The sequence below is a fragment of the Rhodnius prolixus genome, unplaced genomic scaffold, assembly GCF_049639745.1.
Source record: "Rhodnius prolixus isolate KJV_2025 unplaced genomic scaffold, Rpr scaffold_6, whole genome shotgun sequence".
Lineage (NCBI taxonomy): Eukaryota > Metazoa > Arthropoda > Insecta > Hemiptera > Reduviidae > Rhodnius > Rhodnius prolixus.
The window spans coordinates 12595281-12614769 of NW_027411634.1; the positions used below are offsets into that span (position 1 = coordinate 12595281).

The 19489-nt window shown below is 33.4% G+C and overlaps 1 protein-coding gene across 5 annotated transcripts in view; it reads right to left on the bottom strand.

The window, feature by feature from the left end:
* The window catches only part of LOC141460024 (atrial natriuretic peptide receptor 1), a 716933-nt gene that overhangs the window by 328193 nt on the left and 369251 nt on the right, over positions 1 to 19489 (bottom strand). For all 5 annotated transcript variants that reach the window (XM_074139630.1, XM_074139629.1, XM_074139631.1 and 2 more), the window contains one exon: positions 6138 to 6252. In XM_074139630.1, the coding sequence (XP_073995731.1) occupies positions 6138 to 6252 (115 nt within the window). The remainder of the gene's footprint in view (positions 1 to 6137; positions 6253 to 19489) is intronic.

Below are 19489 nucleotides of genomic sequence, written 5' to 3' on the forward strand. Positions count from 1 at the left end.
CGAAGTAGTATCAAAACGAGTAGTTACTTAGGAGATTCAAAATCTGCGCGTAAATATTTCCTTTTATCGGAAGTAAGGATAGGTGAAAATAGAAATGATTTCTTTCACTGACAAAAAGAACTAGAAAATCTTATCAGTAGACATTAGCAATAACATCAGATAAAACATGGTTTGTTACTCAGACTAGGGTAGAAGATTCTCAGAGGTGAACTCGGAGAAAGAAAAGTTATTTACACACAAAGATATGTGTATAAAGGACTAAATTCCAAACACTTTTTATATTACTTAGTATTGATACCAGCTCCGAAGGGCCACTTTTCAGAGAACATTTCATGAACATGATGTTTTCCTGAGAATCCTCTCCTAAAACAACATTTTCTGATAAAAAGTTTTTAATTAAATCACAGAACATGTTGTGTACGATCATTAACGTCAATCGTTGAAATCATTTGCGAGAAAAATCTAACAAACTTACAGAAAAGACTAATTTTTGGCAGATTTTTTATATTTTTATACATTAAATTCTGCTTAACCAAACCAGAAAATAAAAAATTTTTGACTTTTCCTTTAAAATTCTTTTGCTATAATTACCAGAAAAGTTTTCCACATCATAGTGTGTATAATAATTATGATATGTAATTACTAACTCTAGAGAGAATATCCAAGTAAAAGAGTTTTTCCGTGGGCAAAAAAATGAATTCTAATTTAGGAACATAAAATTGGATGCATGTAATTTATTCAGTTTTTCATTTTTCCCTCCACTGGCTTTTTCCATTAGGGCTGTTAAAAGAAAAACAAAAAACTGACGTATATGTAGGAGAGATAAGAAAGAAAATTAAGGAAAATTTACTGCTTATATTAAAAAAAAATGTAAGATGTCAGTGAATTTTTTACATTTTTGGAAATAGATTAGACAAGAAATATGTCCATATTAAGTACGAGTATAAGTAACTTTTATGTACGCTAATATTTTTAAACAAAATTTTAAAATTCCTGCAGAACTAACTAAGCGTTTTCCGTTCAACTTAAATCTTGGCATTCTGCAATTTCAAGTGCAGCGAGAAATTCCATTTTTTTCGAACAGATCTTTGTCTGTTTGGGTACAGCGCGTAATTGATTTCATCTTTGAAAAGTGCTACCATAAATCCAATCCGGGCTTCAAGCAATTCTTTTGAAGGAAACTTCTGCCTTCACGATGGAAACTTTCTCAGTGTTCCGAACATTCCTAGCCGTCGACACTGAGACTAGACGATGATCACACGTTACGTTTTAATTTGAAGCTCAGAGCTACTCCTCAGGACAGAGGTTATCATCAGCAGGAAAAATGGACGGCAACTTGCCAGAAATGATTCAATTAACGGTATAAAAGGGCCAAACGGATCAAATAATCCATCATAACAAAGTTAACGAAGTCATTGGCCTTTTTGCAGAGACTGAGGGGTTCATAACCTCTACACGGAGGGAAGATAGTTCCATAGCGCAATGACCAACGATAATCATAAACCGCTATCGGCTATATACTCAGTAACAGTGTGGCCTCAAAAGTCAAAACATTCTCATTATAACAAAAGCTGTGATGTTGGGCACAGTGCATTTGGTGAGAAGCTTCCATTAAAGGGAGCAAATTCCGATGATAATAATAATAGTAATTATTATTATTTGGTTAATAATAAGCCACAATAACATTATTAACTGCACATTAGTGTAATTGCATTATAAAAGACGGTCAGACATTGCCAGACTAGTGCGGCCCCCTTTGCTGTAACACTGCTAAAAGTCCACCTAAAAAACACCACATTCGCCCACAAAACAGATACAAGCAGCGATGCTGCTAACTACTACAACCCCACACCCACGCCTGAGGGCGTGAGTTACGCCAGTATTTAGTTAATTTACATAATCGGTCGCCCATTAGGTGACGAAGCGTTATTTTCCTCCCTTCCACTTCTCGTAAATCCCGGCTAAAGTTAGGGATATTACATTAGCCGCCGCTAGGCAATGTAATAGACTAGTTTTTATTAAAATACCTTTTTTTTTATTTGTTTTGTAATTATTTCAGTGCAATCATTTTTACATAAATATTCAATTTAACCTATTCCATGAATATTCTAATTTATTCACTGTTAACAAATTAAATTAAAAAAAAACTTTATGCTGTATCCAACAACGATCGATATGAAGAAACACTTCCGTTACCATAGAAACGTACAATTTCCTTTAATCCTAAACTTTGCACTATGATTCCTACAACTATTTGTCCAAGTTAAGAACAAATACACCCTCTATATCTTTTTTTGTAAAAACAAATGCTTGATATACTATGAGAAAATACAAGGTAATTATGACCTTCGGATTATGGGGGAAAAAAAAACTGAATGCATCCATAGACACCCAGAGAATTGGACGAGCAAAATGCAAGAACCTTGCATTACAGCAGCGTTTCCCAACCTGAGGTACGCGTGCCACTGGTGGTACGCGAGTTGCTAGTTGGTGGTACGCGAAAAATAATGAATAATGGCGGACATAAAATATTTTTAAAAAAATTTAAGCATAAAAATATAGAAACGTTTTTTCCTATAATACATACAAATTATTATAATTAATAATATTATACATTAATAAGTAGGGAACGGATTCGTATGTATTTACATATTTTTTTCTAGGCAATTTACAGACGTTTTTCAACTAGAAGTATTCATACTGATACTTTTTAAGCCGTTTGAGTCTACTTTTATTTCACATATTTCCACATATTTGGATGTTATCGCATATTTATACATATTTGATTAAAATAAATAAATATTTCTACATATTTAATCAAAATATGTACATATTTTTTCATATTTTTCATTTTGGGCATATTTTCATAATTGGGAGGTGGTTGACAGGAACTGTAGGGCTGTGAATCACAGTGGGTACAATGGTTATTGTAATTTACACAGAATGCTGCTTAAACAGTGACGGGCACTTGTTAGTTCTTTGACGTTGTCTGTTCTTTCAGCTCGTTCGTTGAAGTGACCAATTCATTTCGTTCGGTCACTTAGTTGTATTCTTTTTTGGGTGAAATGCCACGAAAATCGGCCTCAAACAAACAACTGGTTGCTCAGTATTAACAGTAAACAGCTCAGTATTACTATGAAAACTACAATAAAATCAAGAATGTCCTTTCACATCTCGAAGACAAAGCAGTAGCGATAAATACAGCCAAGTCTTTATTCGAGAAACCTAATTTAAGGAACGACCTTCCATTCATTTCTGACAATTGCGTATTTCTTGCACAAGCCATTACCCAACTTGAGTCCCAAAATGTTCGACTGACAGAAAACGTGTCCAACGTTAAAAAAAGTCATCGAAAAGGTGGAAGGAATGTCCATTTTACTTAAATATTCCAGAAAATATTTTAAGAAAAATCACATATTTTCCACATAATTGACGAAAATAAATGCATATTTTAATTAAATATTTGGCCTTTTTAAATACATAAAAATCCGTTCCTTAGTAATAAGTAATAAGTTTAGTCTCTCTCAAGATATACGAGAAAATATAAATAGCACATTTAACTGGATCCAAAACCCGAAAACACGAATGATAATTGTATTTCAAACCCCTTCTATAAAGAAAATTTAGGAAAAGCTACATCATTATCAATAAAAGATAAAGAAAATTAATAGAATTATCATGTGACAGAACTTAAATATAACTAAGTAAAAATCTGCTTAAAGAGACTGTAATGACAATGAGTAAGCTCTATCCAAGCGACATTAAATTTAATTGGTACTTACAGGTAGTTGAATGCTTAAAAGAAATTAATTTAGAAGATTCGGTCACAAGTATAATAATCCTAAAGAAGAACTTTGTAAATTAATTAATATTTTTGAAGAGAAAAATATGTACGCAATTTTTAATTGTTTTAAAACAATTACACTTTAAGTTTTAAAACTAAGATCTTACACTTTACAAAGTTTATAAAGTGAACATGAACTTGGAACACCTTTGCAACAGATACATTGTATCTCTATACAAATAAAGATGATAATAATAAAATAACACACTCATTTTTAAATACAATCATTTTTACGAAGTGGTACAATTTAGCAATGATTGTACTACCAAGTGGTTCGCGAGCCAAAAATGGTTGGGAAAACGCTGCATTAGAGAAAGACAAGAAAGACAGCAAAATGGTAACAGGTTTCTTACGATTCTTCCTCAATTCTTACTTAGTGGTTATACCACTCTTGAGCAAGAAAGACAGACTTGTTTGGCTTTATATATTATTTTTGGTGCAGTTATAGTAGAAAACATCTTTGCGTAACCTTTTTATTTCTGTTTGAACAAACTTAGTCTTAAAAAAGAAAAGAGCTTAGAAAATACGAAAGCTAACCTAAGGAGCAGCTGCTAAGCAAACTGCGGCTCAGTTTACAGCAAAGCAATAAGCAAATATTTATCAAACTCTCTAATCTCCATTACCCTATTAAAAGATCAAAGCGTAAAACTTTTATTTATTAATAATTCATAAGATCCATTTTTTTTATCAACTTTTAACTTTATACTACTTCTTTATATAGAAATTCGCCAGCTATATAAAAAAAATATATGTAAGTGATTCTATCGTATAATTCAAGAAATTGTGCCCGAAGATGTCTCCTCCTAAGTGGAGGAATTCCTTAAGAGGTTTAGATCACTGGTTGGACGTGTTCAGAGAAAGATAATGTACAGGAAGTCCAAAAAATGATTCTGTACCATCTGTTAAGTTACAGTCTTTAACACTGTTTTTATTTTTTGGTTTTTTATGGGAGGTTAACTTATTTTTCCATCAAAGTTAAGCCAGTCTAACATAACATTAATGTAATGAGAAGTCCATATAAGCTAAGGGACTGTGTTTAATGTTAATAGCTTACACATTTAGTGCAGGATAGTATCTTGGAAACTAAACAAGAAACTGTCCACTGGTATGAAGTGTTTGCTCCAGGTATTGGCTTAAATTGCGCTGATGTAATTTAGTTTACACCAAACTAAGCTGAACGTTTATTGGAAATCCTTTCATTAAAAAGTGGGTATGGATGAGCTATTGCAATTTATCAGCGACAATAAGCTTTGGTAATAAACGAGGTCTGTAAATTAAGTAATGAGACTGATTTTTTAAAATGTTTTTATTCAAAAAGAATTGCAATTCTATATTGTCACCTTCAAAATAACTTTCTTCTGAAGCCACACAGCGCTGGAGACGTTTCTTCCACTCCTCATAGCAGTGCTCGAACTTCGATACTGGAATAGCCTTCAGCTGGTCGGTTACAGCCGTTTGAATGTTGGAAAGGTGCCTTGATTTTTTGGATTCAATTGAAAATGCCCCTCATTTTCTTGACACGTGTCATTACTGGTGACGAGTCCTGGGTGTTTTGAGTACGACCCAGAAACCAAGCGCCAGAGCATGGAGCATGGCACACTTCAACCTCTCCAAGGCCCAAAAAAGCAAGGATGGCGAAGTCGAAGCGGCAAATGCATGCTGATTTGTTTTTTCGATATCCACGTAATCGTCCACAAAGAGTTTCTACCTCAAGCTCAAACGGTGAATCAACACTTTTACCGAGAGGTTCTTGAAAAACTTCGAAAAAGGGTCATTCGTGTGTGAACAAACATCAAGAACAAGTGGGTGTTACATCACGATGATGCTCCTTGTCACACAGCAATTACAATAAACGGAGTTTTTGGCCAGTAAAAACATTCCTGTGGCTCCTCAGCCTCCTTATTCGCCTGACTTGAGTCCTTGTGACTTTTTTCTCTTCCCGAAGTTGAAAAATCACCTCAAGGGAACTCATTTTGGGACAGTCGAAAACATTCAAACTGTTCAGCTGAAGGCTATTCCAGTATCGGAGTTCGAGCACTGCTATGAGGAGTGGAAGAAACGTCTCCAGCGCTGTGTGGCTTCAGAAGGAAGTTATTTTGAAGGTGACAATAAAGAATTGTAATTCTTTTTGAATAAAATTTTTTTAAAAAATCAGTCTCATTACTTAATTTACAGGCCTCGTATTTCTTTAATCGCCTCCTTGTGGTAGAATTTCTTATTAGCTCTAATGCCAAATATTTATTTAACAATAAAATTAAATGCCTCCAAATTTTAGTCAATCAGACAAACATACCTGTTAAAGAGTTCAATATTAAAGAAAACATATTCTCCGCTGTCGATCATGTTCAATTCTTCGGCCACCAATAGTATCTCTCTGACCACTAGCGGATCGGCGCATACCACCACAACTAGAACATTCAAAGATAAACAATCATTTAAAAAAGAAAAATGAAAAAAGAATTGATTAAATGATTCAATTTTCTCAAAAAGATGGGTTTGAATGCGTATCTTCTTTATTTTTACGAAGTGACAAATTTACCATTTATAATATGGAAGATCGGTTACAATATATTAAATAAATAAAAGAACAAATGCTGTAAGAAGAGACTCAAATTTTAGGTTTAAGTTAAATTTCATAACAAAATTTGCTCGGGCAGAGATCTCCTCCACAGCTGCTGATGAAACATAAATTTAAAAAAAACCTGAAAGCAGAAATTCTCTTTACTTTTTTCTCCCTTTACACGTGGTACACGTGTACCGTCTAATGGAAACAGGTGTACTGGTAACGAACAAAATTCTTCACACTTCCTTCATCGTATAGCGAGGCTACGGACGCTTTACTATTCAGCAGGTCTACACAGTTATTGGAAATTGTTTACCATCTCAGCCAGTACTGAGGAAGTTTAAAGATTCCATCCACAGTAGAAATAAATCAGATTGGATACAGTAAATCTTTTTTCTTTTTGTTTACATTCACCACAAAACGTGCCCTTTAGTAATAATCTAACCAGAAACCTTTTCAAAGAGACTTCCATATTTGATGAAGTCTGCGTCATCAAATACAAAGATGAGTACTATTCATAACCAAATGCTCGATCGAACTATGAAAAGTTTGTCTAACTATGAAATAAACTCAAGAGGCAATCACTCTTACGAACCAGATGGTATATTTTCCAAGTGACTACACCAAAACGACTATTATTAGTCATGCCACAATCCAAAAAAACTGACCTAAATATGGGCAGAACAATCTGAGAGGAAACTAGTTTCAAGGACACAACTGGAGACAAAAAGAAGACATCAATTAGAAAGAGAAAAGAAACAGAAATGTCTCAAAAATTGTGGTGACAAAAGAGAATTGAATTGAATCCAAAATAATTGAAAAGTACTGAAGAACGTATTGCTTACTTATTGAAGTTTTTATTGGCTTCATTTAACTAAATAGAATAAGACTAACTTTACTCAATCCAACAAATTAAAATACTCTCAACAAAGATAAGACTGAAGAGAGATCCAGTCAGTCTTAGAATTACCTCTACTCTAAGGCTGGAAACATAGTTGAGCGGCGAGCAAAGCGGCGATAATAGTTGCTTCAGATCAAAGAGACCGACGAGTTTAGTCGCGTTCTCCTTTCGACGAGACATGATGGAGGAATTATTTCTATATGAAAATTCTTACTCGAAAATTTGGTATTTACAGCAGCTTAGAAGCAGGAGCTGCAGTGTTCATGATATAAACAGGACTAGACATGAATATGGTGAATTCCATCACTTGTACCAACAACTTCGAGAGCATCCTGGCAAGTTTCATGCGTATTTTCTAATGTCTATTGCAACATTTGATTACATACTAACCAGTATTGAAGGCAGGTTAATCAAGAATAGGACGAATTTCAATGTTAACCCCATCAATCCTGTCCCATTTCTTATTCAACCCAAATCGGTTGTGATGTAGAGGATCCTTTTGGTCTCACAGAGGTTTCTTTTTAAAAAAAACTACACCAATAAATGCCCAGAAAATTGAGCGCGATGAGAGCGAAGAAATCAAACATGTCACACAACGCGTTGCTCTACTCTCCCTCTTGGTAGCGTTGCTCTATCTTCGCTTTGCTCCCCACTATGCGCGGTCCCAAATGTTAACAAACTGTTTTCGCCGCTTTGCTCTTCGCTATCATCGCCGCTCCACTATGTTTCCAGCCTTAGATGCATAGTACACTTATAGATTACAACTCACTTTCGGCTCCAAGATATATAACAAGATATTATAACTCACTTACTCCAGAAGAGCTAAAAGATCTTTGTTCACCTTTTAATCTTAAGAACATCCGAGAAGTGCTGAAAGCGGTGGCGTAATTGGAGGGTCCTACCGTTTCCTGGAAAGCTACCAGTATTAAATGAGGGAAGGACGATGAACTAAATCAGACGTCAAGAAAGTGCAGGAGTCAGAAAGAAACTTAGTGAAGTCCTATTTTCTACACCTAACTGATAAAATCAATCTCTGATGATACATGAAAATCTGAATGTGGCCAGAAATTAGAAAAACAAGAGCGCAAATAAGGAGCGCAAGGGCGAAAATCCAAGATATTATCCATCAATGCAGACATTTCCAAAATTAAAAACTGTGTTCTTAAAAACTTATCAAATAATGAGTAATATTTCCTACAAAGTTCATTAGGAATATATATATTTTACTAATAAAAAGTTTACTAATAAAGTTAAAAAGCTCAAAATAAAGTTGTATAGCTCAATAAATGGCTTATTTATTTATTTATTTATTTAATAAAAAGTAATTAATACGTCATACAGTAAGTCTTACTAATTAATATCGTAATAAAATACACTTGAATTTAATTAAAGCAGATTGCTAATAAAAAAATCCGATATAAAGTTCTAAAGTTTTTAAGCCAAGTTAACATTAAATAACTTCATGAATATTCAAATAGAAAAAGATTGTTTTTAATTATAAAATTTATTTAACAAACTTTTAAAATATTTAAGATTTTCTGTAAATATGAATTAATTAAAAGTAATTGTAAATTAAATATTTTCGGTTGTTTCTTTCGTCAAAATAATAAAAATTTACTCTGAATTAATTATTGAAGTGTTTTATAACAATTCAAATTGACTGATTTGTACAATTTCAGTTCTTAAAGTATCTCTTTTTTTTGAATAGATATTTTAAAAAATCAAATTACAAAACTAACTAGCCAAGGTATTGTACATAAAAGTTTATTTAAGAGTAAGTACACTATCTTTAAATTATCATATAAACTAGAAAAGTTGGCGGGTAACTTCTTTTATAGACAGACGAAGAAGTACTTTTACTTTGGTACGTACTGAATGATAATTTTCGTCCAACCTTAATAAGAACTCTCAAGAGATCGCTGCATTATTTTTAAGTAGGGCTTAGGATTCTAGATTCAAAGCATGGCACCTCTTTGGATGCTGTTCTCCTGCCAATGCAGTCTTAATATGTCCTCTTGTTTTTTCCACTCCTGAAAGCCTCTCTTGGTTTTTATAAAAGAGCCAAACAAAATCTTGTACCAGTAAAAAAACTCGCTAATGTGTTTTTCGAAATGATTTGCAGATTCAAAATGTTGAAAATATAACATTACAACCTACAAATTATAACGCAAAACGGATGTGAGTGGTAGTTTCCCTCCTCTTCCTGAAATACTCTGCAGAAAGAGCGTTATGGTTTCGCTGCCATGTGGGAATACTTCGAATCGCCAATAGATAAACTTCTTTTTTCAGTTAAGTTAGAGATTTATGAGAGTGACGAGTGTAGATTTGAATTAAATTACACCAATACGTTTAATTAGCAACTCACTTAAATATTTAACTCTTAAAATTTAAATTCCTTCTAACCTTAATACTTCTATTTATACCTTCGTTGACGACACTGCCATTCTCTCAACACACTCTGACCCTATCCTCGCAGTACGCTCACTACAGTCCCACCTTCACTCAATAGAACCTTGGTTAGAAAACTGGCGTATAAAAATTAACCCAACTAAGTCTAAACACATAGTCTTCACACTCAAACGACAAACTCCATCACCTGTCTTCTTACATCATACACCTATCCCACCAGCCGACCATGTGCGGTACCTTGGAATGTACCTAGACAAGAGACTTACCTGGAACCCCCATACGAGACTTAAACGTACAGAACTAAACGAACGATACAAACTTCTAGCCAGACTACTTGATAAAAGCTCAAAACTCTCACTACAGAACAAATGACGACTCTATACTGCTCTTCTCACACCAATATGGACTTACGGACTCCGAACTTTACGGAACAGCTAAAAAAATCCAACATCAATAGACTGCAAACACTCTAATCCAAAATACTCCGCTGCATAGTAGACGCTCCAATCTACGTACAGCAACCACACAATATATCCAGATCTCCAAATTCCACTCATCTCCGAACTTGCCAAAATCCGATACAAAAATTTTCATCAAAAAACTCTCATTTCATCCCAACCCTCTAGCTGCAAACTTGTCTTCAACTACGCTACCCTCCAATCCTCGAAGACGGCTGAGGCGCCGTTGGCCCCGTGACCAACTGGCTGACTAATGGCGGCCATCACTGGATGACCGTCATTCAGGTCTGCCACGTTATCTGTATATGTACATACATTCATCACATTTACTTATTGTACCCTGTAAGTATTATTTAATAAAAAGCTAGGTTTATTATTTTTTAATTTTATTATTGAATAGTTTAGTTATTTAAATATGTTAAATTTAGGATCTGTTTGGAAGAAGTTGAAAAGTAAATCCAGTACGAACTGAAAGGTCCTTAATGAACCAAAAGAGTCAATATTATTAATATTATGTTTGGTTAAAATTATGCTTAGGCCATATATTGTTATGATAAGCTATTATTATTAGGTTAATTTATGTTAGTTTTCCTTTCCGCCATATTACCTAAATAGAATAATATTTAATGAGTTTGTAACAGAAATTATGCATAATACAATAATGGAGTCCAATTAGAATTACTCTCGCTAGAATAAATAAAAGAAATAAGCTGAATTTTCTATTTTCAATCCTCTTCAAGGAATAAGGACACAATAGTGTCTTGACTTTATGCTCGTATATTCTATAGCGTTTTCATTAATTACCCAAATAAAAACAGTTTTAATCACAAAGTTAAAACAATTACCGTGAAACTAAAAATACTTAACAGTTGGTGTTCGACTTAAATATTGCATAAATTGATGCTGTATGCTTTGTGAATTTTTAGAGAGCAGCTCATAAATTACGTTGTATTTTTATTTATATATTTATTTTTTGAGCGAAATGTGGCTAACTTTTAACCAGAACTTTTTCTTGAGCGGTAAGAGTATTCGCCGTCAGTAGAGCTGAATCTAAAAAGGTCATCTTGGTTTTTCTTTCTTGCATATCTTCTGAAGTTTCCCTTTAAGAAAAAATACAAAAAATTGGCCGTGTTTCTATAGTTACAACTCCTCAGTTTTAGATCATTTTCATATACTGATACTGAACCAAAACGAAATCAGTAAAAAAAAAACTGTGGCTGCGTCATGGACCCGGCCGTGTGTTGTACGTGAATACGTTTATGTAACGGGTTATATTTTTTATATAAAATATTTTTATTTATGTATTTAGGATGAAACAATGTGTCTTCATAATAGACGATTGAACACAATCTATGCCTATACAGTCCGTTGTCGATGTAGAATCGATTTCATCATCCACTTGCATAATTTCAACCGCCCCAGCTGCAGATGTACTGACACCGTCGTTGATCCGCTCGGCCGCATTCATTCTTTTACGTTCCCGGCACAGCTTGACTCGATCATATGGTGTTTTATTATTACCATTCGATTGTTCTTGAGAAGCCCTTTCCAACCGTATACGATCTCTGTATTTGGTTTTGGCTTTTCGACGCGTAAAGGCCGACATTATATACTTTTGATAATATTTTTTTATTCTAACACCTTATTATATTCATTGTAACTATTTTACACTAATGTTTTATATACAATCGATAGATTGTGACGACAGCTGACGATTAAAACTTACAACGAACATCGTTGCTTCTCCGAGTCAAAAGTTATACTCTCGATACGCAGCAAAATGATCTTAAAATGGCGGCGCTTTCCCCTCCACCGCGCGCGATGCATCACAGTCCTCGCTTATCGTAATGAATTCTTTGATCCTTTAGCTATCCAGTGGTTTAATTTAATTTTGGATGTAGACGATAGATTCGAAACTATAATGCCAAACTGTATCCCCCGATTTTGTTATCATTAAGTTTTTTGGATTGCCTCCATATGACAGCAAATTTAAAGACGTATTCACGTCAAAAATCACAGCAGCAAATAACGTGTAAACCGTACTCCTTCAAAATGCCATTCTAACAGAATAATGTGAAATACAAGAAGCGTGATGGATAGCGTTTTATTAAAATCTATTGATCGCATAAAACTTTAAATCTTCCATCGTCATGCCTCTAAACTGCTGCAAAAATGTAAACGTATTTTCGTGGATATTAGCTATACATTTCTGACAGTGTAATTAAATCAAATTCGAGGCAATGCTAGCCGGTTGGCTTGTCCATAGTTTATTGTCTTCATCTGGGACCGCTGCAGGGTCACAGTGAAATCTGTCTAACATTCATCACAGTATTTCATTTCATCTCTCCCAACAAGCGTTTTATTTTTTTCGTTACTATTGTTATTATTGTTGTTTTTATTACAGTAAAACAAGCAGATCCCTTCTGGTTTAATTGCCTCACATCTGTTATTGCTCATTTTAATTGCGATCTCTGAAAATCCAAAAAAATAAGAAAATAAGTTTTAACTTCATCTCAGTATACAGGGTGTCCCAAGCTATATGTGTTAAGCCGCGTACCGTCCTTTCTCGGCGGTACCGTTTGACAGTTCTCCATCTCGCCTTTTTCTATTTCTCTCTCTCTCTCCTTATTCCAATTCTCGTAGTACGTGTTATTTTTCGTTAATGTTTTCCTTTGGTGTCGCCGCCAAATCTTACTTTTCTGCTATTTTGTAGTTTTGTTTAGTTCTCAGTTCCCATGGTTTCAACCTTCCCCTTCTCTATCCTCTCTTAACCGTGGGGTTTTTCCGTCTGCTGTAGTTCAGTACGCCGCTGACTCTGGGCAAATAAGTTAGTGTTCCTCAATTCCATACCGCTTCATAACGAGTCGACGTCTGGCCCTGCTCTGCATCAGATATAGTACGCGTCCGCTGGACCAACGCTTCAAGTACAGCTTTTCGTACTTCCGCAACGCTTCATCATCGGCTGCTTCCGGCCCTACGTCACTCGAGTCTGCCTGCTGGTGTACTTCTTACTGCATCTCAGCCTGCTAAGAGACACTTCCGCTGATATCTAGCACTTCGCTTCATCCACATCTAGTGCATTGATTGTACTATTACTTCTTCCTCATCCGCATCTAGTGCACTTGGTGCACTATTACCCTTCCCTCTTCCGCTTACCTCACCTCCAATTCCAATACGCCTCTTTGGGCTTGAACCCCAATATTCCTTACGCTTCTAGGAGCTCAGCTACACATTACACACACACATCTTTACACACTTGTTTACCGAAGCTCTTTAATAGTTCCTATTCCCTTCTACCGCTTAATTAGAGATCCTTCACCGCCTGGCGGATGCTGTGTGCGCTCGCTTCCGGTGCGTTAAAGGTAAGTGTTTTCTTGAACATTTTCATTACTAAATATTTTCTTTGTATTTATTTATCCCCCCCCCCCGAGCACGTATCGATTTAAATTACGTTTACGTCATCTTCCCCTCTCCGCATCAGGGTGTAAGCCTCACGCGCTTACAATATGGATAACAACTTTTTCTCGGAAACTAAGATAGCTAGAAAAAAAACTAAAAAATACGTGTTCCCTTAGTTCTTTTGTTAGAAATCCAAATTTAATTTGTAAATTTTTTTCGGTGCTTCCAGCGAGATACAGGCACCATCCATACAACACCATCAGGCATGTAAAGATGTAATTCAGTATCCACCTGTTCACCGGATTTGACACCTATGGACTATTTCCTTTGGGGATACCTGAAAAACAAGGTGATTATTTATAACTTTTTTCTTTCTTTTCTTACTTCTGTTTGTCTAAAAGCCTTTCTGAATCTGGGTGTTTTAGAATCTAGCCGGAATTGCATCTGTAGATGAACTGTAAAGCAGAGAATAATAGATGCCTGTAACTCGGTTAAAGCCGAATCTATTTCTTTGGCAGTAAGGGACAATTGGCAAGAAAGAGCATGTCTATGTATCTCTAATGGTGGAGACCAGTTCGAGCATGATCTGTAATATTAATGAGGAGTAAAATTTATAATAAAATAGTACTTTTCTTCTTATTGAATCAAAAAACCGTTATAATATTATCATTTTGAAATTTCTTATAAGAATCATGTTTTCATTCATAACTTGTAAAATGTCGCTCACAGAAAAAAACTGTTCAAGTAAATTTTTCTTAAAAAAAATAGAGGAATCTATTTCTGAAATAAAAACCGCACCTTCCCATTTGAAAAAATGAAGTTGGTGCCAGTATCTCGTTTCTGGAAGCACCGAAAAAAAATTACAAAGTAAATTTGGATTTCTAACAAAAAACTAAGGGAACACGTATTTTTTAGTTTTTTTTCTGGCTATCTTAGTTTCCGAGAAAAAGTCGTTATCCATACAGCTTGGTATATTGTACAGAAAACACAAAAAACATAATATGATTAAGACTTTACTATTCTAATGTTCTATTTAATTATTTTCATACATTTAATTGTTTTTATATCCTACGATTTTTTTTAAAAGAATTTTCTTCACAAACTTTAGATTAAAAAATGCTTCGCTTGTCGATACTTGGACAATTGCGGTTTTTGAATATAACTTTCAACCCCTTCCTTTCACTTAGCACTTTCAAATTTAAATAAAGCTTTTTATTTATTTAGATTTTGTTTATTCGGTTTTGATAAAACCAAAAATTTTTGAGGAGATATTCATGCTCATTGAACACCATACTAATCAATATGCTCATTGGTAACCGCTCTGAGATCCAGTCTTCATCCATCAATCATTACTAACGATTTCTCGTCAATCTATTTATCTAGTACTACTTTTGATATCAGTTTTTGAAAACTGCCTGCTATTTAAGTTCTAATAGTGAGCATAGTCTAAATTAGTTAATTCGTTTGCGACATTATCCACTTTCTTGAATATCTACTTTCAATTCTGCTCAAATTCGTGCAAAGTCAGAGAGATAGCACCACTGGCGCGTATCGAGGTTATGATTAGTTAGTAGCATCTCTTGCAGAATTGGGCACTGATTAAAAAAAAAATTAAATTATAAATTTAATTCATTAAATTTTTTAATTGATTGAATTTATTTTTAATTTTAATCAGAATTTAATCGTAATTTTAATCATATGACAATTATTTAATCAATTAAATTTCAGATTTAATCGTTAATCAAACTAAAAAAATTATGATTAACTCTAAGAATTAAATTAAACATTAATTTTAATCACCGAATTAGTTCAATTTCAATCGTTAATCAAACTAATTTAATCATCCACTTTTATGGCTTTTCAACCAATGGTTCGAACCACGTTTTGGCGAGGCCGTTTTCTAAGCGTCTTCAATAAAAAACTTTTCAGTTAATTTTTGTAGACTTGGACTTCTTCACGAGTCTCTAGGCCAGCGGTTCTTAACCGGTGTTCCGCGAATATGGTCCAAGTGTTCCGCGAAAATTCAATTTTAAATGTATTGAAATTTAGAATTTTGTTCTCTTGTACACATTGTTTTTCTCAATTACAAACTACAGTTATTTTGTGCACAGATCTATAAATGTAGAAGATATAAAGGGTTGAAAATTGTTTGGGTCATGAAATTCTGTAAAATTATGGCCGTTCTATATCTCCCATTGTGAACCACGTATTGGTATGAAATTTTGTTCCCTTATACACTTTGTTTTTCTCAATTAAAAACTATAGTTATTTTGTGCACAGATCTAAAAAGGTAGACGATATAAAGGGTTAAAAAATTTTTGGGTCATGAAATTCTGTAAAATTATGGCAGTTCTATATCTCCCACAGTGAACCACGTATTGGTATGGAATTTTTTTCTCTTATACACTTTGTTTTTCTCAATTAAAAACTATAGTTAATTTGTGCACAGATCTATAAATGTAGAAGATATAAAGGGTTGAAAAATTTTTGGGTCATGAAATTCTGTAAAATTATGGCCGTTCTATACTCCCACTGTGAACCACGTATTGGTATGAATTTTTTTTATCTTATACACTTTGTTTTTCTCAATTAAAAACTATAGTTATTTTGTGCACAGATCTATAAATGTAGAAGATATAAAGGGTTGAAAATTGTTTGGGTCATGAAATTCTGTAAAATTATGGCCGTTCTATATCTCCCACTGTGAACCACGTATTGGTATGGAATTTTGTTCTCTTATACAATTTGTTTTTCTCAATTATAAACTATAGTTATTTTGTGCACAGATCTATAAATGTATAAGATATAAAGGGTTGAAAATTTTTTGGGTCATGAAATTCTGTAAAATTATGGCTGTTCTTTATCTCCCACTGTGAACCACGTATTATTAAGGAATTTTGTTCTCTCGTACACTTTGTTTTTCTCAATTAAAAACTATAGTCATTTTGTGCACAGATCTATAAATGTAGAAGATATAAAGGGTTGAAAATGGTTTGGGTCATGAAATTCTGTAAAATTATGGCCGTTCTATATCTCCCACTGTGTACCACGTATTTGTATGGAATTTTGTTCTCTTATACAATTTGTTTTTCTCAATTATAAACTATAGTTATTTTGTGCACAGATCTATAAATGTATTAGATATAAAGGGTTGAAAATTTTTTGGGTCATGAAATTCTGTAAAATTATGGCTGTTCTTTATCTCCCACTGTGAACCACGTATTATTAAGGAATTTTTATCTCTTATACACTTTGTTTTTCTCAATTAAAAACTATAGTTATTTTGTGCACAGATCTATAAATGTAGAAGATATAAAGGGTTGAAAATTTTTTGGGTCATGAAATTCTGTAAAATTATGGCCGTTCTATATCTCCCACTGTGAACCACGAATTGGTATGGAATTTTGTTCTCTTGTACACTTTGTTTTTCACAATTAAAAACTATAGTTATATTGTGCGCACATCTATAAATGTAGAAGATATAAACGGTTGAAAATTTTTTGGGTCATGAAATTCTATAAATTATGGCCGTTCTATATCTCCCACTATGAACCACGAATTGGTATGGAATTTTGTTCTCTCGTACACATTGTTTTTCTCAATTAAAAACTATAGTTATTTTGTGCACAGATCTACAAATGTAGAAGATATAATGGGTTGAAAATTTTTTGGGTCATGAAATTCTGTAAAATTATGGCTGTTCTTTATCTCCCACTGTGAACCACGTATTAGTATGGAATTTTGTTCTCTTGTACACTTTGTTTTTCTCAATTAAAAACTATAGTTATTTTGTGCACAGATCTATAAATGTAGAAGATACAAAGGGTTGAAAAATTTTTGGGTCATGAAATTCTGTAAAATTATGGCCGTTCTATACTCCCACTGTGAACCACGTATTGGTATGGATTTTTTTTTATCTTATACACTTTGTTTTTCTCAATTAAAAACTATAGTTATTTTGTGCACAGATCTATAAATGTAGAAGATATAAAAGGTTGAAAATTGTTTGGGTCATGAAATTCTGTAAAATTATGGCCGTTCTATATCTCCCACTGTGAACCACGTATTGGTATAGATTTTTGTTCTCTTATACACTTTGTTTTTCTCAATTATAAACTATAGTTATTTTGTGCACAGATCTATAAATGTAGAAGATATAAAGGGTTGAAAATTTTTTGGTTCATGAAATTCTGTAAAATTATGGCCGTTCTATATCTCCCACTGTGAACCACGTATTGGTATGGAATTTTTTTCTCTTATACACTTTGTTTTTCTCAATTAAAAACTATAGTTATTTTGTGCACAGATCTATAAATGTAGAAGATATAAAAAGTTGACAATTGTTTGGGTCATGAAATTCAGTAAAATTATGGCCGTTCTATATCTCCCACTGTGAACCACGTATTGGTATAGATTTTTGTTCTCTTATACACTTTGTTTTTCTCAATTAAAAACTATAGTTGTTTCGTGCACAGATCTATAAATGTAGAAGATATAAAGGGTTGAAAATTTTTTGGGTCATGAAATTCTGTAAAATTATGGCCGTTCTATATCTCCCACTGTGAACCACGTATTGGTATGGAATTTTGTTCTCTTATACAATTTGTTTTTCTCAATTATAAACTATAGTTATTTTGTGCTCAGATCTATAAATGTATAAGATATAAAGGGTTGAAAATTTTTTGGGTCTTGAAATTCTGTAAAATTATGGCCGTTCTATATCTCCCACTGTGAACCACGTATTGGTATGGAATTTTGTTCTCTTATACACTTTGTTTTTCTCAATTATAAACTATAGTTATTTTGTGCACAGAGCTATAAATGTATAAGATATAAAGGGTTGAAAATTTTTTGGGTCATGAAATTCTGTAAAATTATGGCTGTTCTTTATCTCCCACTGTGAACCACGTATTATTAAGGAATTTTTGTCTCTTATACACTTTGTTTTTTTCAATTAAAAACTATAGTTATTTTGTGCACAGATCTATAAATGTAGAAGATATAAAGGGTTGAAAATTTTTTGGGTCATGAAATTCTTTAAAATTATGGCCGTTCTATATCTCCCACTGTGAACCACGAATTGGTATGGAATTTTGCCCTCTTGTACACTTTGTTTTTCTCAATTAAAAATTATAGTTATTTTGTGCGCAGATCTATAAATGTAGAAGATATAAAGGGTTGAAAATGTTTTGGGTCATGAAATTCTGTAAAATTATGGCCGTTTTATATCTCCCACTGTGAACAACGAATTGGTATGGAATTTTGTTCTCACGTACAATTTGTTTTCCTCAATTAAAAGCTATAGTTATTTTGTGCACAGATCTATAAATGTAGAAGATATAAAGGGTTGAAAATTTTTTGGGTCATGAAATTCTGTAAAATTATGGCCGTTCTATATCTCCCACTGTGAACCACGTATTGGTATGGAATTTTTTTCTCTTATACACTTTGTTTTTCTCAATTAAAAACTATAGTTGTTTCGTGCACAGATCTATAAATGTAGAAGATATAAAGGGTTGAAAATTTTTTGGGTCATGAAATTCTGTAAAATTATGGCCGTTCTATATCTCCCACTGTGAACCACGAATTGGTATGGAATTTCGTTCTCTTGTACACTTTGTTTTTCTCAATTAAAAACTATAGTTATTTTGTCCACAGATCTATAAATGTAGAAGATATAAAGGGTTGAAAATTTTTTGGGTTATGAAATTCTGTAAAATTATGGCCGTTCTATATCTCCCACTGTGAACCACGAATTGGTATAGAATTTTGTTCTCTCGTACACTTTGTTTTTCTCAATTAAAAACTATAGTTGTTTTGTGCACAGATCTATAAATGTCGAAGATATAAACGGTTGAAAATTTTTTGGGTCATAAAATTCTGTAAAATTATGGCCGTTCTATATCTCCCACTGT